General features: G+C 39.5%; 1 protein-coding gene across 1 annotated transcript in view; it reads right to left on the bottom strand.

The window, feature by feature from the left end:
- CHIC2 (cysteine rich hydrophobic domain 2) overlaps positions 1–10,780 on the bottom strand; it is a 30,460-nt gene extending 19,680 nt beyond the window's left edge. Inside the window, exons 1-3 of the mRNA XM_062575554.1 lie at positions 10,577–10,780; positions 5,107–5,161; positions 4,790–4,945 (exon numbers count right to left, since the gene is read on the bottom strand). Coding sequence (XP_062431538.1) covers positions 4,790–4,945; positions 5,107–5,161; positions 10,577–10,695 — 330 coding nt within the window. The 5' untranslated portion in view covers positions 10,696–10,780. The remainder of the gene's footprint in view (positions 1–4,789; positions 4,946–5,106; positions 5,162–10,576) is intronic.
- Between the last annotated feature and the right edge of the window lie 12,448 nt (positions 10,781–23,228).

A 23,228-nucleotide genomic window follows, 5' to 3' on the forward strand; every position in this document is an offset into this window, starting at 1 on the left:
CTTCATTGGATGGAACTGGATTAGATAATATAATTAACAATTACACTTAAATGTATAATTTAATAAATTTCTACATTGAAGCACCTGCTGATTTAAGAGAGAAACTCAGGACTGTTTTCACTGCACAGAAAATATGCCTATATTCTCTTTTTATGCATAATCATTGGAAGTTTTTATGTAATTTCAAAAATCATGTTTATTTGTGATAGCATCCCCATATTAGGCAAAAAAGACTATGAAAAGCAGTAAACAAGCAGATTACAGATAAAGAAAGATTAAGAGAATTATTATAATTTCCACAAAATCAGAAACTACAGTTTTCATTTTGTTTGCATAAACCTTCAAAAAAATGTTTATCTGAACAAAAAGCTGCAAAGTACAATGCCAATTTACAAGTGCAGTAGATTGACTTAGTCTCATTAAAACAGACATTTCTTAATTTTCCGTGAAAAAAAAAAATACTATTCTGCATTAAAAGAAAGTATTTGCTCTAATTAAGACTATTGTTCAATTTAAAAAAAATCTTACCTTGAGAAACACTCCCACTTGTTAGATCACTGTATATGCAATTCAATAAAACAACTTTGTTAGGCTTCTATTTCGGTAGAAAACAATTTGCACTTGGGAACCATCAACAATATAATCTATCTGGTTTGGCTACAGTACAAAGAGCAGATTCAAAAAAGGGTAAAGGCAAAGATAGTATATTTTTCTTGTCTAATTACAACAGAATCTAAACAAATTTCAGTTCTATATGCGGATATGCTCGCACCCTGCTTTCAAAAGCAGACACTAATTGTACTGTCTTGGGAGACTTTCACGATCCTATGGTAAAGGCTGTAACACAGGCAAGTTCTAAACAACTCATTTTTTCACTAGAAATCAATCACCTGTGACAGGGCTGAATTAGCAAAGTAAGTCTGTCTGGACAACACTTCTCAAAGAGGTGCAGGTACTCTTAAGTAACCTTTTGTATTATTCATTAAGAGACTGTTGCTCAGATTCTACTGGCCAACTAGTAAGCTGCACTTTTGACTTTCTGAACAGATGCTCTGATTAAATCTAAAGATTCTACTCTCCCTAAAAATTGTTCCAAGTTATGAGTGTCAACAATCTACAAGTTGAACGGATGAAGCAGGCATGCGTCATTGGGGATCCCTCTTTCCTCAAGAACTGAATCTTGGATACTGGCTTGTGACTGCCTTTATAGCCAGCGAGTCTTGTCTGTGAAAGGAGGTCTGAAGAAGTCAAAGCATCAAAGATCATCTGATCATCAGAACCTTCTTGTAAGACACAATAAAAATAAAAGACTAGCTGTTCAAATATCAGGAGTGATTACTTTACACTGACTATCTTAGTTTGCTATGTATCAGCAAAACACAGCACAGCACAACACTTTATGAATTTAAGTTTTTTTAGTGCAAAAATATGAAATTGCTTAATTGTCAGTTTTACTGAAATCTACTGGACAGATCATGAATTGGAACCTAAATAAACCAGGGTATAGTCTCAACTGCTCTCAGATGGTTGAGCAGCCCAAGGTAACTCAGATCACCCACTGACTCTCGTTGTCTCCATTTCTATAAACAAATAAAATTAGTTCCTTGTAGTTGTCACTTTGACATGAACTGACGGGAACTCCAGAACAAAAGAGAAAAATCTTACAAGCTTGTGGCCATAATTCAGTGTTGAGATCTTAAAGGGCACCAAGTGTGTAATTCTAGGTGAAGGGAATTAAAATCATTTAGGTCACTTTCTGTTTTCCTAATCTTAGGCTACCAAGAAAAGGTTGAACTCGCATATAATTGACCAAAGTGACAATAGCTTCTCACTGCTTTTCTTGACTAGTAGCCCTGACTAGAATCATTACAAATCCTACTGATTGTTTCCTACACTAGAATTTCCTAATAAGTCCTTGAAGATACTCCACAGCTGTCCTGCTCAACCATTATGCCAGGAAAAAAATAAAGGGAGAAAAATAATAATAATAAAAAAAAAGCTGCCTCCAGCCAGATCCAAGATTAAGATTTTCAGTCTGGGCAAGCATTCTTGCCCTTTCAGTTTGCCTTTAAGTGTAAGTTAAGAGTTATATGGAGAAAAATAAATTAAGATGTCCCACTAACATTGATTTCTACAATAGAGGACAACAAATCCTCTAAGCAGACCTCTATTTGCCATAGTGCTGATACGGACAAATAACGGTGTCACAACAGCTGAACTCTCTAGATAGAATTAAATAATTTTTAGTCAAAAATGCCTAAACTCCAGTATCCTGTACCCCCAGAAATGCTGTAGTGTGTCAGAGGCCATACCAGAGACTGGGATACGAGACAGCACCACTGATCTCTGCTCTTCTGGCGTGGCAAACAGATGACCTAGGACATACCACTCGGCCTCCACAACAGTCATAAACACTATGTTTAGGCAGTGGAATCCTATCTTCAGTTTCACTAATGCAGGACATTCAAGCTTGAGCCTGTAAGTTGCTCAATTTTAGGTGCAGGAAAAGGTGCAAGGTTGCTGAATTATTTTCTGGTATCATCTTTGATAGGAAAAATGAGATTTTCTGACAATCTGGGCAGTACTTCTAGGGTAACCTCAGAAGCTTCAACCTTGAGTTGACATTCTTGTTCCTGCCGTTCACCATTTTAGAGACTCATTTTCGGTCTTTATGCAATCTGTATATTGTAGCAACTAACCACTTCCCAGCCTGCTCTGAACAGAACGGCCATATAGTTTATCCAGATCTATCCTTTTGGAAGAGCGCTTACTTTAATTCCTACTCCAGACAAACTTAATTGAAGCATTTTTCTAACTGTTGCTTCATTGGGTTCCCATGCAGAAACTCTTTCCCGAGCTTCAAAGTCTGCTTTCTGTCCTCAGACGCTACAAGCCCTTACCTTTTTCACAATGAAGTTAAACAATATATAAAAAAGATAATTAATAGTGACTTGTAATACTAGATTAAGAGACACCAGCTAGAAGATGTGGGCTTGTAACATCATGCCCCCACCAAAAGCAGATGACATCATTTTATAATACTACGTAACATCTTGTTATTATTTCCTACTACAAGAGTACATTATGTGGGAAAAATGGGGCACATAGTAAGAGCACCACTGGCACGCTCCTCAGAGGTTAAAGATGGACAATAGCAATGCAGGTTTCCCTTGCATTTGTAACAAACAGAGCTAGGTCTGGAACGGAAAAGGTAGTCCTCCCTCCAAGCTAGTTAAATCATCAACTTATCTGTGACCAACAATCAACCAATTTTAATTTGCTGTAACTAAGTTTCAGGATATAGATATATGATAATTCTACAGGAGACCAACTAGTTCCTGACAGCTTAAAAACCCAAACCCTAAAACCTAGCCCAAAAACCTTTTGATACATTTTACACTGAGGCCAACAGTACTTTTTTTCATGACTCCAACATTAGCAACATGGATAAGATGACTCTCATACCTTATTTTGCACACAATTAAAACTAGTCTCAAGCATTCACTTCAAAAAAAATCGAAGGGAATAAGTATTTAATTTTATTTATTTTTAAGATGAAGAACTGAGGAAACTTTGAAGATGTTTTCTTAACACAGGAAGTTAGATCATACAAAAAAAGTGTACAGGATTTCTTATGTGCAGTGTTCACTCTATAAAATTTTTTTCAGTATACATGAGTTTCAAGCATCTACATGGCTTTTGCAGCATTTAATGATACCAACTTAAGACTACAAAAGCAGCTTGCCTGATTTCTGGTTTTAATTATGCCACCTGCACATTTGTGTGCATTTGAGCAGAAACTCAGAACTGGAAATCAGTATCAAAAAGATGTATAAAAGAAATGTTAAACTACTCTATGATTGCAAAAAACACATGATCACTGCCAACTTTAAAACACTTCATTTACTAACCAAGTAAAATGAGCACTTGAATAAAGAAAAGCATGATGGTATTCAGTATACTGTACACAAATGTGTAGTATTAAGAGATATTACACAAGAAAAAAAAAACACACTAGTCCTTCCAAGAAGTGGAAGGATGAACAGCACCAATAGAGGAGAGAATGTGGAAGCAGAGACTTCTTGCAAAGAAATGAAATGAGGCTAGGCACATAGTGTATTTATGTTAATAAAAATAGAAGAAATGGGTGGGTTGCCTAAATACTGGCACTGAGGAAAGGGAGGTGAGAAAACAGGCACATGCAAGGAACTTCCACTTTGAACAATGCACTTGGCACTCAATGTACAGAGACAAAACACTACTTTCAGATGTTAGTGAACAAAATCTACGAGTTCAAAGGAAAATTCAACAAATAAATCAGTTACTATTATCAAAAGAGTGCCTGTTTAAACAAAAACTTATGGCTATTAAGGCTATGACGTAATCATTAGCTCCTCACAACAAACTGTCAATCGATCAATATCAAATTCTGATGATCCTAAACAGTGTGTTACAAAGATGGTGCTAATAAAAAAAGCATTTTGAAAGTTATTTAATATTATGAAGTATAAGTGTTGTACAGCATACGGTCCCCTCTGACAGATTCAGCTGCACTACCAGGCACTGAGTTACAAGCTCAGAATTTGAGTGGTGTCTGTTTTAAGTAGTTTGATTAAAAAAAATAAAATAAAGAAAAAGAGCAAAATATATGAAACCAAGCTTGTAAATTCTATTATACAGCCTTTACAGGCAGAGAAAAGGCAATATGAGAACAAAACCAGTACATTCCTAACTTAGCATTTTTGATTAAAAACAAACAAACAAACAAACTAATAATAGTTCAACTTACTCTTTTACTGAGGCAGATAACTGGCCACATACTACAACCTAAAGTGCAGCAGCAGCAAAGGCATCCACAAAGTAGCCATCGCACATTAACTGGAAGGTTCTTCTTAAGACAACTGTTAACTCTACTGATGCTAGCTTTAAATTCTTCTGGTGCAACCTGTAAGGAAAAAAAGAAAATCTAGTACCACAGCAGAGTGATCTATTAATTACCCTAAAAAAAAAAAAAAAAAAAAAAAAAAAAGCTACACTATACCCAGAACTCTTCCTTTTATAAGAAAATCTTACTCAAATTTTAGGTTCTTATTCACAGATACTCACCTTTCCAGTTAAAGATGAAGGAAATTCTGCTTCAAATTTGTTGCTCAATCCAAATCTGCAAAAAAATAAAGACACCAAAAATTACACAAAAAACAATGCACAGCACAAATTAAAAGCACCTCATAATACAATGATGGTTAATATCAGAGCAACATCAGTTTCGAGAAGAAATATTCTTTGCTAAAAGTAATCCTTAAGATTAAACTAACAGACAAAAATGAATGGAAAAATTCTATCATAGTAAATGGGTTGAAAACCATCCTGCCCATAGTTTCTTTCTGAAGTTCTGTTGAAGCCACTGACTCTTCTTCAAACTCTTCAAAACCCTTATAAACAAAAATAGCAAATGTGAAAACTGAAGAGAAGTATCTGAAGGGAGAGGGTAAGTTAATGCCATAGCTTGAAATTTTTTTCTCTCTAGTGCACATGTATCTAGAAGAAAAGTTCATCCACTGTTACTCAACTCAGAATAATGAAGTGTGTAAAGTCATGGAGATGTGTGAGATCATCTGGAATTACTCTGGATGGATTTCAGAAGATTTAAGGATAAGAGTTTCATCTTGCCTTAGAAATAATTTGGTTTGTATTTTAAAGTTGGTTTGTGGTCTTCCTGAACAGCCAAAGCTCAAAGCAAATCTGAACATTTTCTGGTATCCAATTTGGGAAAGAGATTCTAATATAGCCTACCCAGTCCTACAGATCCATTGATGAAACTCTACGACTGGCCTCTAATAAGTTAAAAAGCATTCAGTGTAAAATTTAAGTTGTACTTAATAACCTTCTGAATATAAACCAAAGCAATCATCTTATCAGACACTACAAACACCGCAAATCAGAAATTAAAATGCTCAAAAATACTTGAATACTGGCAGCAAGACCTAATACATACAACTTAACTGTGTGCAGAAAAGTTTACTTGAGGATCAGTAGTTGAAGATACCAAAGAAGTAATTTCCTTTGACAATATGTTTATTGAATAGCTAGCTAGTCTTCAGATAATTTTCTTCTTAGTGTACGGAAGGATCTGCATGCCAACAGTGAATTTTGTCTGAGTAATCAGCCAGGTAGTCATGTGCTGTATCAATGGCGAGGCAGCCTGAAGGGACCTCACAAAACTGAGTGGACAAAAAGATAGCAGATGAGCTTCAGTGTCGGTAAGCAGAAGGCGCTGAATGTTGGGAAAGCTAATCTAAACCATGTTCATATGATGCTGAACTCAGACTGGCAGCTACAGCTCAGGAGAGACACTACCACTGAGTGGGTATTTTAGGATGTGCAGCAGCAGCCAGAAATGGCAGCAACATACGGCCTAAAAAGGCTATTAAGAACAACACAGAGGGCATCATTTTGATCCTACATAAAACACTGCTATATCCACATATTCAGTACTATGTGCAGCTCCAGCATCCCCATCTCCTGAAGAACTTCATGGAGTAAGAAAAAGCAAAGAGAAGGAAGATTACTATACTAAGGAGATGAAGTGGCTGCCTTATGAGGCTAACAAAGCTGACATTAAACTTGGAGAAGGCTGAGGGGGAATATGATCAAAGTACAAACATGCAGAAAAGCACTGGGTAAGGTGAATGATTAACTGTTAACCATCAAATCCCACAACAGAGGGAATTCACTAAAACTATTATGAGAATCTTTTATCTGTTTCAAATCAAAGTGCTGGATTTAGTGGGGATAAAAATAAAAATTTCCCCATCTCCCGCTTGGAAATACTTGCATTGCTTTAGTAGAAAATTACAAAAAAGCAAGTAAGATAGACCTTCAGCATGGAAGCTTTGACCAATACAGTTATCCTAAAGTTGTAAGTAAATGACAGTAACTCTAGAGCTGAAGCATGTAGCAATATTTAATACATCATGCGGCAGCTAAACTGGAACAGCAAAGGCAACTCTTCCAGCTACCAACTTCATTCCAAGCTTTCCATGTTACGTTCTGTTATCAAAAATTAGGTCATTAAAAAAGCATGACTTCATACATTTAAAAACTTTGGTAAGCAAATCATGTGATCCCAACCTTATCACTCTTGACTGCATGCTATAATCTGGAAATTAAAAGATTAGAAATTCTACATAACACTACTAAAGCTTCACTGTATAGAAGCAACAGCTCTGGCAAAGAGCAGCAAAAAGGTCTTAATATCAAACATACTATATTTATGACACTTTGGATCTGCATTTCCTCAGTCCTTATCTAGCATTACACCTCTGTTGCACAATTCTCCATCTTCATTGACACATTTTCTGCAAGCCCTATGCCTTTCCCATTTCACTTCACGTCCTCAACAGATCCAGGCTTTCTTTAGCACTTTCTTTAACCTTTCTGGAACCTGAAAAAGTGTTTCTTGAACATTCCTCTGCTTGAGAGGTTCATCTGAGTTCCTACCCTTGTATACAGTGGAGAGAAAGAAATGATGAGAGGTAGAATCTTTTAAAGTATGGATGTTTACAGTATAGACTCAGCCAACCTGCAACCTCTTCTCAGCCTGCAACCTTGATCTTCCTTTGTGCATCAAACCAGCACAAGAACAATCCTCTTCCCCTTTGTCCAATCCAATGGAGACTAAACCATTTTTCCATTGCTCTCAACTTGGCCCTTTACTTCTGCATGTTCACAACCGTGAGAAAATAAATATGTATTCTATCAATCCTTAACATTCTTCATACATCTCTTAGTCCTGCTTCCACTCATATGTCCTTGATACAAAGTAAGCCGCAAAAATACATAAGCAGACTTAGTAATAAATTAATTCACTTGAGTGAATTTATATTTTGTTTTTTCCCCCTCTAAATAGTTAATTTACATTGCAGACAATGCACTAAGATGACAACAGCACAGAAGGGCATTTACTAGTACATCATGACTGCTCTGCATCACTCTGCTACAGTACAAGACTCAAATCCAACTTCACTACCTAACAATCTGGTATATATATCTCAACTGGTCAAAAACAGTAAAGTCCAGGGAAACAGCCTCTGGAAATACAACTACACAACCTATCACAATCAAACTCAACACATGCATCTTTCCACACAAACATGTTTTTACAAACAAGTCCAAAACAACTGAATTAAAATTTCGAGGTAAGAAAGGTAAATAATGTTTTATGGTTTCTCAAGTTTTAAAGCTCTTTTCTTTAAAAGAGACAACCTCAGGTAACCAGAAACCACCTCAAATATTACTCCTCTTTAAAAAGCTATGTGGAACCTCCTAGTGTGAAAATGGTTTACCTGAATATTTGAAAAGTGGCATTAAAAAGAAGAAAGCTTGAACACGCCAAACAGTGATTTTAAGAGTCTAACTTTCAGCACTAAAAATAGTCCCACACCCTGAAAAGAGAAAATCTTCATACATTTTATTTGGATAGTATTTACCTGCATTCCCTTGATTACTTTTAACTACCATGTGTAGAAAAGATCTCACACTTTTCCACTGTCTGTTGAACGCAATCAAGTAAATTTCAGTAGTCATGGAAATGACACACTTCAAACTCAACATTATGATTTCTGTGCAAGATCAGAGAGGACATGACAACAGACTATTAAGAGGAAGCATTTGTTTAAATATATACATAGCAAAGGCAGTCAGCAACTCTTTAAACTGCAGAGTCAGGGAGAAATCTGGTATTGTTACTGGATTTGGTATTTGCTTTACTTTACCACTGATAATTTTTTCAAGACCCTAAAAATGCATACATGTTTTTATACCAAGACAAATTAATTTTATATATAGGACTCTGCCTATTCCATAAGTTCATCAAGTGGGTGTTCTGAAAGTGAGCTAAATTTAATAATGTGCCACTTGATCAATGACGAAAAACTTAGAAGCTTTACAAAGATAAAAGTGGCTGGCACAATAAAATAGATTAAGATCAATTACATAATCTTGCACATGTTCATATTTTTTTAGCTTTTGGAATGGCAATGAACTAATACTTTGAGGAAGATCTTAAAGTAATAATGATCAAGTGAATATTAGTGAACAACTAATGAAGTAACTACGACTTCCTTACTAGTCACAGATGGGCTATGCGAGCTTGCTTGTGCTTCTGTTAACGGACCTTGGCCTTGTCCTGCGTGTCTTACCTTTAGCGATTGGAGAAGAAATCAGTGTTTGCCTCCATTTCAGTTCTTTACTGAACTGAAACTGCCAACAAGGCAACTATGACTGCCAACAAGGCAACTATCTAATTACGTTTTTGACCTGCTTAGCAGAAACTAAGGCTACAGGTCTACTTTCAAAGAAGTCAAACAGCTGTCGGATGGTAGAAACTCCTGATCCCAATAAACTACAAAGCAAAATCATATGTTTGACAGTTCAGTTACATGCTTCTGTTACTTTACTAGGCTTCCTTTCTATTCAACATCCTTCCACCCCTCCAAACTTCTCTCAGTATCACACCATGTTTTATCCTGTTTTTAACCAGATAAACTGTACTGTCCAGTACTTGGTATTTCATAATACGAAGCAAATATTAAATTAGTAATGTCAAAAAAGTGCTACTTTCCTACTCTAAATTTAACTCCAGATTTCTGAACAGATCAGTATCCTACAACCAGCACAGTTCACAGGAATCAGAAGAGCAGAATATATTATCTTCAACTTCTATGCATCTGTCACAGGTTGAGTCCTACTCTACAGGAAACACAAAAAGGGAAGTTTGCATGACTGCTTCGTGTCTCCAGGTTCATATTTTAGACTCTGAAACTGCTCAACATAACTGACAACCGCTGCACTTAGGTACAGAGATTCCAACAGAACTGACTGTAGGAAAAATACCCAGACTTACTAAGTTCTTGAGAAAGACTACATTAACTCACTTGTCCCTTGCAGTTACAGGGGTACAGGGACCTCAAATGCTCACCGAGCAAAACTCACAGCAACTTCCGTGTTAAATACACTGATGCGATGTTTATCTTAATGTGCTTTTGCAGGTACCCATTCAATTCGCAGATTCCTTTTTTAAACAAATCTTCTGAGCTGTATTAGTTGCCACGTGCTAAAGGGGAGTGAGTAACCGAGATATAAACAACCCTAAGCGACAGCACAGGGCCGTCATGCACACATACCTGTTATATAGACATTCACAGATATAAACACACACACACACGCACGCACCATGTACCCTACTTCCTGACAGCTCATCCCTTCAGGCAAATACTTTACATTCCTCTGTTAGTCACAGCTCCAGCCAGCGGTGCTTCCTCCTTGCCTCGCTGCAGGTTTACACTCGGGAGCGAGCCCCAGGCGGCACCGGGCCGCCGGTAGGGCCGCGCCAAGCGCTCCCGCAGCGGCGCGGCGCGGCGCGGCACGGCACGGCGCGGGGCGGCCGGCGGGAGGGAGGGAGAGGCCCGGCCCGCGCCCCCCTCCCCGGCTCGCCCCGACATGCCGGCTCGCCGCCCCGGGCAGCCCCCGACCCTCCACCCGGCCCCTGCCGCGCAGGCCCCGGCGCGGCCCTTACACGGTGACATGGCCGGAGCCGCGCACCACCACCGGGTCGGGCGAGTACTTCAGGAGCTGCTCCTCCAGCGCCCGCTCCTCGTCCTCCTCCTCCTCGTAGATCTCGTCGAAGTCCGCCATGGCCGGGCTCGGGCGTCCGTTGAGAGGGGCCGGCGCGGCGCGGCGGAGCCAGCCGCCGGGGCCGGAAGGAGCGGGCCGGCGGGGACCCCCCGGGGCCGGGGCCGGGGCCGGGGCCGGGGCCGGGCGGCGGCAGCGGGGGCCGCGGCAAGGAGGAGCCGGCGGCGGCTCGGGCTGCGGGCGAGGAAGCGCCCGTCGCCCTCCGCGGGGGGAGGGGAGGGCGGCAGGGGGCGGGGCAGGAACAACAACAACAACATCCGGCCGCCGCCGCCCGCCCCCGCCACGCCCCCCGCGGCGCGCGGCAGCGCGCGGCCACTGCGCCTGCGCAGGACGGAGCGCGGCGGCGGCGGCGGGTGCGCGTGCGGGCCGTTGGGCGGCCGTTGGGCGGCCGTTGAGCTGTGGGGCCGTCGCTGTCCTCGCTGCCTGCGCCTGTGGTGCCCGCTTAGAAATGCCCCTTGGCGGCGCTTGGGCTGAGGAGGGGGGGGAATGTTTTAGCTGGGTATTTTCTTTCCTCTTATTTGCAGCCCTTTGGGGGCTTACATGAAAGAAATTGGAGGGAGTTAGGGACTGTTTTTGACTGAGGTGTTGCCCAGTGGCACGGAGGGAGGCCTCTCTGCTGTCCTGCTGAGCTCAGAGGGATGTGAGGGAAGCCATCCTCACAGGTTAGCTGCGGTGAATAAGGGCCAGTGCCAAATGTTGGTGTGTCCTTGGGTGTTCAGTGTCCAGCGCTGCCAGCCCACCGACAGCCTCTTCCAATGCCCAGGGAAAACACCACATGGAGACCTTTATTTGCATAGAGAGGAAAACAGACAGACAGTGCAGTTCCAGAGGAACAGTCATTCCCCTTTTAGGACTGTAAAAACAACAACAGAAAAAAAAAACACCTAAAATGAACAAAACTCTTTCTTTCTTTCTGTAGTTTTGGTATGCGTCGTATCCGAAAGCTAGTGCAAAGGCTGGAAAAGGGGGGGGCTTAACCTTAGGAGCAAGTAGACAGTTGGCTGTTGTGACAGCCAAGGAGGACAGTGCTGACATGAGATACAGCAGTAGCAGGATACCATTCTAGAACAGGAGAATGGTCGTCTTATATGAGCAAACTGATGGATCATGATCTTACCAAAGTATTTAGATTTTATGTATTGATAAAGCACTTATGGGAATATGGAGAACTTCCAGAAACTGCAGTTGAACTTGCTTTCCATGATTATTTAGTTGCTTGTGTAAATAAACCTTTTCAGCTCTGCCTGATGGCACTCCAAAGAGAATTCTACATTTCCCTTTTCTTAGTATTTTACTGTGTATTAATTACAGTAGTCTCTTTCTCATATTAATCACTGCTAGTTTATTTTTTTCCTCTGAAACCTTTAGTTCTTTTTTCGCATAGTGCTGCAGTATATACACTAGTCAGCTTAATCTCTGAAAGACTGTGTTGCCACTTGATCACTCATACATACGTTAGCTTTGTATTTCTCAGGAATAAAGTCTATACGAATATGTAGTAGAGTCAAGGCTTGGTTCCTGTTGCTTTTTGTAAAACCAGGGTAGAAACAGTATGGTGTGATAGTCTACTATCTTTGTATATGATCTATTCTGTGATCTTCTATCTTTGCTATAAAGGAAAAAAAAAAGCAGCATCTTTGCTGTCACTCTGGAAAACTAAGTATTTTTGTGTCATGACCTACTTGTAATAGGTTTCATTTCCTAAACAAGAAAATTCTATAGAATAACCCTAAATTCCCCTGAGTAATAGTTTGCTTTCATAACAGTATGGTTACACATTTTTTGCCTAAATACTGTTCTTATATGTGTGTCTCTCACATAGAAATTTGCATTTGTGGGATTGATGACTCATTGCTTCTACCTAACCATCCTGAAATTGAGAATATGGACTGAATTTAATACTGACAAACCCATTGATTTCAGTGAAGCTTTGCCTCCTTGTGCTAGCTTGCTCTACATATAAATTTGGTGACTTGTTTATTTTCGAATGACGGAGTCACAGTAGCAACAAGATACTCAGAGCTAATGCTACAGTTCTGAGGACCAGCACTTGCTTTCGATTGTTTGAGTCCTGCCTAAGGCTGCTTTTTGGGAATAATTTATGTTTTCTATTTTCGATTTGTGTATGAAAACTCAAGAGAAGTGTAATTAAGAATGGCAAAAAAAGAATTAGCAATATTTTATCTGATCCTGTGGCATGCTATTTAAACTATAGCATGATACTTATACTCTGTGATATCCAGGACAGTCCCTGTAATTGCTTGATGACTAGACAATTAGGACTTCTTTCCTGACAAGGTGCTGCTGCAATATATATAGTAGTAAAACTGAACTTTGTATAATTCAGGTAAAGTATGTCTGAGATCTCTCAGATACACTGGGATACATCAGGGATAGTTTTACTAAGAGATCTTTGTACCAGTTTATCTTAATGTTGGCTTATACAGAAGGAAACAACAGGTGAAACCATTGTTACTTCATGAAGCATAAACAGAGATTCTGACACATGCCTGTGCTTTTTGTATTAGAAATAGGGGCATCTTGTCTACCCAGAAAGATATATGCATGTAAAGTGAGTGGAATAATGATAGTAGGGACAGAAAAAGATTGCAGCTCTGAAAGTTGAACAGTAGCAAAATGAAAGTGGCTTTTGTTCAGATTCTTGTAGATGAATACAGTATCTTTTGAACAAGTTACCATTAAAACTGACCTTACTGAGAAAAGCTGATTGCCACTTGTCTTTCATTGAAATGGTATATACATCTGGTATACTTTGTGCATTTCTGCTTGTCAGTGGGACGCATTTTCTTTTCTTGAGGCCTGCCATCCAAACGATCAACCCACCCATGACACAAGTTCCACTGTCACTCTTAATTATTATGCAATGGTGGGGTTCATTGCTGAAGCTTGTTGGAACTTTTGGATGTACAACCATGCTTCATTCAGGACATCTATAAAAATAATTAAGCTCCTTTAATAGCTTGATGAATCTGAGCAGTGTGATAAAGGTACTTACCTGGGGAAAATTACTCAGCATAGGTATTTTTTGTGTATGTGTGATAGAGAGACAAGAAGCAGCAACACTGCAGAAGCATACAGAGGGTGTATGGGACACTTCCACTTCTCACAGAAGCATTTTTGGGACCCCTAGGAAAAAAAAGTGGGATACTTGGATAGAAACGTAGTTTGAAAAAGGCTTGTAATTATGAGCAGACAGACTGCCTCCTGCTACTTGATTTCTTCTGTGTTTACTAAGACAGATTTTTATGTGCATTCTGTACAAATAAATAGGCATGCATCAAAGAAATACTTTGTTCAAATTTCAATTTTTCTTCCCAAGAAAAACAGCAATCTTCAAGACTTCATATGTTGGCTACTTGTTTTTAGACAAAGAAGCAACTTTTCTTATAAACACACTAATGTTCATTGGTCATGTTCAGTGGTCCTTGTAACCTTGTGTTTTTTTAAACCAGATGCTCTTTCTGTATCCCCTTGCAGTAAAAGCAAAGATTCAGGTCCTGTTTGAGGTCTGTTCAATAGTTTGAAATTTCCAGCTGCTTGGTATTGTATTTGTTAATTTTGAATCTTGACAAATACTAAGTTGAAGTACTAAGTTTGAGATGCCCATGATGTTTCAACATATTGTGTGTTCTGTAGCACTTGATATGCTCAAAGCTCTGTGACTAACTTTGACTGCAGTTGTGAGTGTGTGCTACTTCTTCGTATCAAACTTCTGGGACAAGCACTAAAAGCTAGCAGCCACCTACAAAAAAAAAAACCAGTTTAAGCAGTGTGTACATCATCTTGCTTGGGCACACTTAGAATCCCATTGTTCAGGCAGAAATTAACTGCTCTAACCATGAGATTACTCTTTCTTTTCCTGAAATCTTTGTCTCATTTGCTAAACACTTTCAATACTGGTCTTACCAGACACCTATTGGTTCACAGAATCACAGAATGGGTAAGGTTGGAAGGGACCTCTGGAGATCATCTGGTCCAACTTCCCTGCTCAAGCAGGGTCACCTAGAGCATGTTAGACAGGGTTGCATCCAGGCAGGTTTTGACTGCCTCCAGAGAAGGAGACTATCCTTGGCAGTACTAAGTAAAGTACCTATTTTGTGCAGCTAGTATCCCACCCCACACTGGGGAAGATGAAGATAATCTTACCATTGGCCTCGCTTATCTGTCTCGTGTGTATCATGCAAGTATCACTTGTCTCCACACCTGACACTTCTCTGCATTGGACTCCCTGTGAACCACTCACTCCTCAGTCAGCTTTATGACACTTGCCTTGAGCCACTCCAAAGCAAATTCGTATGTGCCTTTCACATCACAGCATTCACTTGTCACTATTTTGATGTATGCTCCAAATGCTGAGACTCCTCTCCTATTACAATGCATTGTCCTTTCTCTGGGAACAATATAAGCAATGACAGTCTTGTAGCGATTGTATACTCTTTGATATCTAAATAAAAGAAGGTATGCATAAAGTCCACCTTGAAGTACTTTGCTGTTGTTACAGGTAGGAACCTTCTTCCTAAACAAATTGTCTTCTGTACCTAGCTGTTCACTAGGAGAGAACTGGTACAATGCACAACTCCGACTAAGATACTAGTCCTAATAGGTACGCCGTTAGGATTGTGTATATTAATCTAAAGGGAACTTTAAATCATTGCATTTCTCTTTCTGTGGCTCCTTATTCCACTTCCCTCTCTGTTTTGCTGTCTGATGTATTTCTTTTCCTCTACTTTCTGTATCCTATCTCTCTCTCTCTTTTCTATGCATTTCTTTCCTTGTTTCCTCCTTTATTAGTCATTGCTTCTTTTCTTTGCTTCTCTCTTAACTTCTTCTCCATTGTTAATTGTCCTCTTGCACTCTTTGGCTTGTTTATTCCTGTCTTTTCCTTTATTAATTAGTATGTTCTTGGGCTTCTAAAGAAAGCTGTTTCCCTCAACAAGGCATCAAAGAACAAGCAGCTGGTACAGGAGTAACCTGTTCTTCAGACTCCTCCTAGCACTACACAGTAGGCAGGAACAGCTTCTCTTTTCATTTTCTGGATTAATTAAGAGAAGAGATGCAGTAGAAGGGAAAATCAGGATGCTTGGTAATAGCAAGGGAAAAAAGGAAAGCAGAGAAAGAAAGGTAGATAAAGAAGGCAGAGAGCACCCACATCCTTAACTTTCAACAAAACGAAAGAGACAAAACCATAAGAATGAGGGAAAAGGAAATAAAATAGAACTTACAGTTAGAACCAGAGAATTGCAGTAGTTTGGCTAGTTTGGTTGGGGTATCTCTGCAGATTAACTGGTTATTTTGCAAAATCTCTGTGGAACTACAGGTAAATTAACAAAAGTTTTCATTGTGGACAGAAAAGGGAAAAATATTCTCACAGTGAACACTTAACTCCACTAAAATCAGTCAGAATGTTGTTATTGTCTTTATAATGCAGGGTTGTGCTATTAGAGTAAAAAGATATGTTGAACAGCTTCACTTGACTATTTGTTTTTATTTTCCTTTTTTTAACTTCTATTAAGTCATTTATATAAAGGGTAAAGCAGATAGTTCCTTTTCAAAACAGGCTTCTTGTCGTTTAAAGTCTGTTACAACGGTGGACAGGTGCAGTTGGATGATGCTGTTCTTTCAAGGACCATGTTACAACACATTTCTGGAGGCAGAATCTTTTAAGTCCAAAAAGAATTTGTAGAATGCTAGACTGAAAGATCTTGGGTTCCACATAACGTAAAGCCAAAATAAACTCTTGGATCTTTTTAGGCGTTATACTGTCTTCAGGAGGACTCAATGACATGGCCAGTGTGTGTGGTCATTTTATTTCATCTCTTCCCATTAATATGGCAGAATCCTTGCTGCTTTTCTTTTTCTGCAGTCATATCTGTTAAACAGGAACACATACACACAAAAATGATCTATTTGTCATTTTAGATGAGACAGATGTAGCACTGAAAGTGATAGGGGGATTTCCACACTGCAGGTACCAAGTATGTAGTACACTAAAAACAAACATGTATGAGTCATATAAACATAGCAACAGAACAGCAAGTTCTAGCTTTTTAAGATGTTCTTAAAGTGGGAAATGTGCAATATCAAATCTTTCTTCAGAAGTTCACCTTTAAGAACAGTATCTGTTGGAAGTGCTAAAAATAACTATCAGGGAATACTGTGGGCTGAATTCTCTGGTGTACCTGCTGGAGGTGTAGATGTTTTTATTTGAGTAAATTGTAATGGGCTTCTATCCTAAAAAAAATAAATGAACAAGCCAAACACAAATCCAAGGCTATTCTAGCTGCTATTGAGGTGAACAATGATACTCCATGAACTTCAGCATAGATTTTCATTTAATTAATTGATTTTTCCTTGTTTCCCTGTTTTTACATTCTGTCATGCCTCACCTGATAGTTTATTCAGAGGACAATATTTTTCTTCTAATAAACATGAGTGAATCCCTTTGATGTTTACTCGCTATCTCATACAAACAGTAAGTGACTAGGATGAATATTGATGACCTTTTAATTACTGCAACTGAACTAAATATCGTTTTTTGTTAAAGTCAGAATAACTCAGGTAACTTTTATATAAAGAAAGCGTTAGAAATCAAATTCAGTAATCTATTGTTAAGAAAATGCCTTCATACAAGTTATTTTAGGAGAATCAGACAGTGCAAATGTCCATCTTTGTGTGAAAATACAAAATGCCAAAGTTTTTATCCTGCTTAGAGACAAATACCCTGTACTATGCCACCCACATCTATGCAGTATGTCAGAAAACTAGAACTATGTATTCCTTTAGGATTGAGAACATAATTCTTTGCTGTGAGATTACTCTGACAAATTATGTTATAATTACTTCCTCATTAATTACTATGACAAATGTTGATCTAAAGAGAATAGGGAAATATGACATTCATTTAAAATTCTCAGAACATGAACAGCTAAGACTCCCCTGGACTCCTTTAACATTCATTAATATTTAAGTATGTTAACATATTCATACCTATTGTATACAGGAAAAGAGAGATTTCTACCACTGCTCTCTTTAAATTTTATTTGAATTTTATTTTCTTCTGAGCCTCTTTAAATTAAAAACTCTCTTGTGCTTCCAATGAAGCACCTTTCTCTCTGCTTATTCTAGGCTGAAATGTGGCAAAAATATTCACATTAGAATACATTACATTTTGGGGTACAAGGTCCTCCAGGACAGTAAAGAATAACAAACAGTTCCAACATCTGTGATGAAGTATGAGAGATAGGAATAATTTGCAACCTGAAGAAAGATTTGCCTTTCTTCGAAAACAAGTGATATTGGAAAGGTATTACCTCTCTTGAAGATCAGTTTTTGACTTCATTTTTGGCTGTTGGCAGTCCTGCCCTGAGCTTCAGGCCTGATGAGTGAAGATCTATACTTTTTCCCATCACCATATAAATGCTACTATTTCTTGACGCATGTGTGAAAAAGCTGAGGAGCAGAAGACTGCACATGTGATTCAAAGGTGCTTTGTGATCACAGTTATAAATCTTGTTTTTGCTTGGCAAGACATTGGAGTAGAGCTGTTTTCTGTCACTGAAGAGACTAGAGTAACAATTTCATCTTGCTGAAGAGAATAGAATCACCTTGGGTAACTAATCTGCTTGTACATGATGTTAGACAGCTTCTACAGAATCTCCTTGAAAGCAGGAGAAGAACCTGTATAAACTCTTACCACAAAGGAGTGGGGAAGCTGCATTAGGGTTCCTTTGCCCTAACAGTTATTATAGTACTTCCAGTCATATTCAGCAGACCTTTTGCAATTCTGAAAGATCTTTTATGAAGCACTCTTAATCAGTGCAAGATACTGAGAGACAGGACATATTGGTTCTAGTTCCAATTCACTATGTTTCTCTGGGACCCTGGACAAAATTGATTGTTTGAATCTGTACACCTTTCTCACATTGGGTGAATTACTGGCAAAACTCTCATTGATTGGAAAGCTCCCAGCATTTTTCCCATGGGGTGATATCTTGACACACAAATGTTGTTTCTATGCGCGCATCTAGGAAGTGTGTTCGTGGCTTTTATTTTTATTTCTTTGGTACCCTTGAAAGACCTTTTGTAGCTCTGGAGAATGAGCTGACCCCTTTTGTTCCCCTTGCCTGAAAAAGGTCGTATTTTGTTTAACTAACCTTTGAAAACATCAGGCCAAATTCTACTCCCACATCATTCAGAATAGCTCTGGAGTAGCTCTGACTTACAGCTGCATATTTGAGAATAGCATTTTACCCAAACATTTCCATCTTCTGAAGTGTAACAAGACCATGCCTCAGTATGCCAGAGGGTGCAGACAATCATACCTCTTATACGTTGTAGTATTCAGTTGTATTCTAGACCTATTGGTGTCTTAGTATTCCTTTAGCTCTTTGGCTAAACTGCAGTGTAGCAGAGAAGACCTGGAATGCTAAACGAGAGATAACTGAGTGTGAGCTACTCTTCATGCATTGGGATCTTCTTTGTCTGAAAAATTTTGATCTGGACAATCTATAATGTAACTATATTTTGTTTTTGCATTTGAAAACGTTGATTAATACACTCCTAGTTCTATCTTCTGGTGATTTATGTTCCAGTACTGCTTCTTTCTTCAGAAGCTACCCAATGTTTTGTTTGTTCGTTTGTTTGTTTGTTTTCATTTAAATCTCTTACCTGTCCACTCAAATAGTGTTCTTACTGATAAACTGATTGGGGGGACTTCTGTCATTCTTTTTTCCATTAGATTTCAGTATAGGCTCAACACTCAACAGACTGAATAAGTTGTGAATGAGTATACCTTTATACAAAATCATGAAATTTGCAGAATTACTGTGTTTCTGTATTTTTTTATAAGAGAACAAAACTTGAGGTAGATGTTTGGAAAGTATATTACTTATAAATAAAAAGGCAAGCTATGAAAAACTTTTTTGATATCATTTTGATAAAATCATGTTTTGGCTTCATTTTGACATGCTAATATCATGTGCTTCTTTAAGAAGTAACTTTCTTCACAACAAAGCGAGAAGTTGACTGCTTCTAGGCTCTGTTTCACTAAGATTTTTCTCCTTGATACCTACATGTTTATTTCTTTATTTTAAATTAAGGATCAAAATACATATAAAAGGATGAAACTGTAAAAGGATTGCTTCCAGCCATACGTATTACAGATTTGTATTCACATACTAGCTGTTTGGACAAAGCTGAGAAAGCTATATTATGGAAAGGGAGCTGGAGAAATGAGATGGTAGGCTTCTTTCTCTTAGAAGTTTCCAGATCGTTTCGAAATCAAACTGATACTTAATGTAGGATATTTTCTGAGATCTGAGATCTGAAAATACCATTTTAGCACACATGGCTTCTTGCTTCTGCTATCTTAGCAGCAAATGGAAAAGGAAAAGGGAAAAAAAAAGAAAAGGAAATGAGATCAGTTTCTCTTGGACAAGAGGCAGTATCCAGAACACTAATCAGACAATGAACACAGATGGCACAGGGTATAGGACAGGGAAGATGCACCAAAGTGCCACTTCTGCCCATACTCTAGCTGCTCTGTGGACCTTGGTTTCTAGGACTATCAATTCAGCATCTTTCTTACAAAATACATTTCCTCAAATAATCAATAACTTACTCATTTAAGTCAGTACTGTCTGTGTCAAAATAGCTACTTAGCAGTTGGAGTATGTCTTAACTCCAGTAAAAAATCCTGCAGTTTCAGACACTGTGTGATATAACCCTGGTCAGAAACATGTCAAGCATTATCTTAAAATTACTTCCATTTCTTATTTCTGCTGGCAAATCCCAAAGCGAGTTTCAGAACTCCTGTGATTCTTGAAAGCCTTTCTAAAATTTCCAGACTAAATTTATATATGGTCAGGACATATCCATTTGTTCTTGTGCTAATACTGTTCTTTAGATCAAGCAGCAGTTCATTCTCACTGAAAGAGTCATGTCTCCTCCTAGCCTTCATTTTGTTGGAGTGGATAAGCCAGTCTTTGAGTGTTCTCTTCTCTTGAGGATCGATGTTCCTCTCATACTACTAAATGCCCTTCTCTGGATCTTTTCTGACTGTGAACATCCAGAGTCATACACTGTCCCAGCTGAGTTTTTGCCGTGAACAGTGTCATTATTATTATTTATTTCTCCTTAGTGGAATGATCTTATTTATTCCACTCTGAAGTTGTAGTTATCTCTCTCCTGACCATGTCACACTGATGTTTCATAAACATGGATTAATGTGCCCGGAGGTCTTAGTCACAATGTCATTTTCAGCTGCTGAGCATGGCTTTGACTTGACCATTGCATTTCTGTTACTCCTTTTTTCAGGTAATCCACTTCTTCCAGTGCGGCATGCCAGACTCTGCAGATACTGACTTTTTCTCTTTGCTAGGGTAGTCCTATCGGTTATGCCAAGAAAATAAATAAAATTACTTAATTTTACAACTGCTTCTGGGATTAATCTTTGAGGAACTTCATCCAGTATTACTCTCTACTTCCTGTCTTGACAAGAGTAGTGTCGTTTCTCCTTTAAGAATTTCATTCATCACTTCGCACTTCTTGGACTATATCCATACATTTGATCTGTGAAAAAAGGAAAGAAAGGATAATTATTATATTTGTTTAGATTAGATGAGGTGAACTCAAAATTCACATAATATTCAGACTGTAAAATTCAAGCAGCTTCTATAATGAAATATATATTTCTTTAATGAAATATGTTTGATGATCTCCTTATTTTTCTCTCAAGCCATGTTTACCATTCACCCACATTAATCTGGCTAAGAAAGCCTGTATTATCACAAGGTGCCACTTTGATGTGTTGCTTTTTGATACATCGATGTATCAAAATTTGTCCACAGACAGCATTTTGAATCTCTGTGCTCCTGAGCTCTGAGTTACAGCTTCATCTCCTGCTATAAGGCTCCACTGGTGCTATTGCAGGAGGCTTAACTTTATCCTCTTTAAAGTGAGGCTAGCACAATTTTTTCTCAGATATGTCATCCTTAGGTGGCCAACAGTGTTAGCTGTAGGAGCTGTAAACAAGGCTGTTACTGAAAGTAGGGCCCAGACTGCTGGGACTGCCTGGCACTACACCCTTTTTTGAAGAGTTCCAGACAAAGCCAGGCTCAGAGGTGTACCAGACAAGACTGCAGATATCAATAATCTCACTTGAGTTTTCCTCATTTGACTCCACCACAGTATCTCTTGCAGGGAGACAATACAGACTCTCTGCTGTAGACTTTTCCACAACCATGAGAAAGTGCAAAAAAGAAGATTCCTTTGCACCCTGACACTGAGAAGTATCCATCAATAAGCTAACACTCTTTTCAAGATGGTTGAGGAGGAAGATAAGAAGGACTTAGGGGCATAGATTTTAAGTGCAGATCTGAGTCACTCAGGAAGAACCTTGCAAAACAAATAATGAACATTCCTACTCCAAATAAGACGCAATAGCAGAATAAGGCCTGCTGTTCATTGATTGTCAGGTTAGAGTAAATGGAACTTATCTAAGCTGTCATAGTAGGACTACACGGTGACAATTTAAGACAGAATAAGGCTGTGAAGAAAAAGAGTACATTGAAGCCTGCTGCTGAGACTGTTTTGAAGCAGTCACTCAAATGTGAGTGATCACAGGCCACCGTAAAGGACTCAGAGAGAGGTTGAATTCAACTCAAGTGCAAAAAATCTGGGTGAAAAACAGCCAAAAAAAGTGCAACAAGAGCAGTGTGATTTCTCCCAGGGGTACCAGAGGGTGAAGGAGGAGGCAGGTTTCTCTCCCAACAAGAGAGGAGAGACAAGGAGCATCCATACTGCGGTAGGACCCTGGGTTGCTGCTGCTGACGCTCCGGGCTGCCCACCGCGGGGGCAGACGTGCTGCGCCTACCACTCCGCGAGTGCGGTGGCTGCGCAGCCACTCGCCGCATTGGGAAGGGGCACAAACGCAACGGGGTGTGGAAGGGTGCTTAAGGGATCAGAGGGGCTCGGCAGCTGCGGGGAAGGGGGCCGGGCACCCGTCCTTCCTCTCCAGGGCAGGGAGGCATGTGCGGGGGCTCCGTGGGCCTCTCAGCCACCCTCCTTCCTCGGACGTGCAGAAAATCAACCCAAGGTAATTTATGCCCGGGCTAGGGGGTGGGAGTGGATGAAATTGCCCCCTAAAAGGGAAGCACATTGGGGAATGTGGTCCAGCGCTGCATCTGCTGGGGAGCGGGTGCGAGAATCGCACCTCCCCAGCACAAGGCCTGCAAATCCTTTGCATGAACTCACTAGCCACTGCTGGGCTGTGAGCAGATCTCTGGGGAGAGGCGTCTGCCTGCAAGGTGGTGTATGTGGAGCCAGGGCCACCAAGAGAAATTTGGGTGCCCTGAGAAGTCAGAGGGATGCAGGTGTCTTACTTCCAGCGAGGAACAGGGGAGAAGCTGCGAGCCCAGAGCTGTATCCCAGCTCCTGGACGCCGCAGGAGCCTTGGGTTTGCCCTTTTCCCCAAGGCAGCAAGAAGCTGGGTAGGCAGTGCTGCGCTCATCCTCTCC

The sequence above is a fragment of the Rhea pennata genome, chromosome 4 (assembly GCF_028389875.1).
Source record: "Rhea pennata isolate bPtePen1 chromosome 4, bPtePen1.pri, whole genome shotgun sequence".
NCBI classification, from domain to species: Eukaryota; Metazoa; Chordata; class Aves; order Rheiformes; family Rheidae; genus Rhea; species Rhea pennata.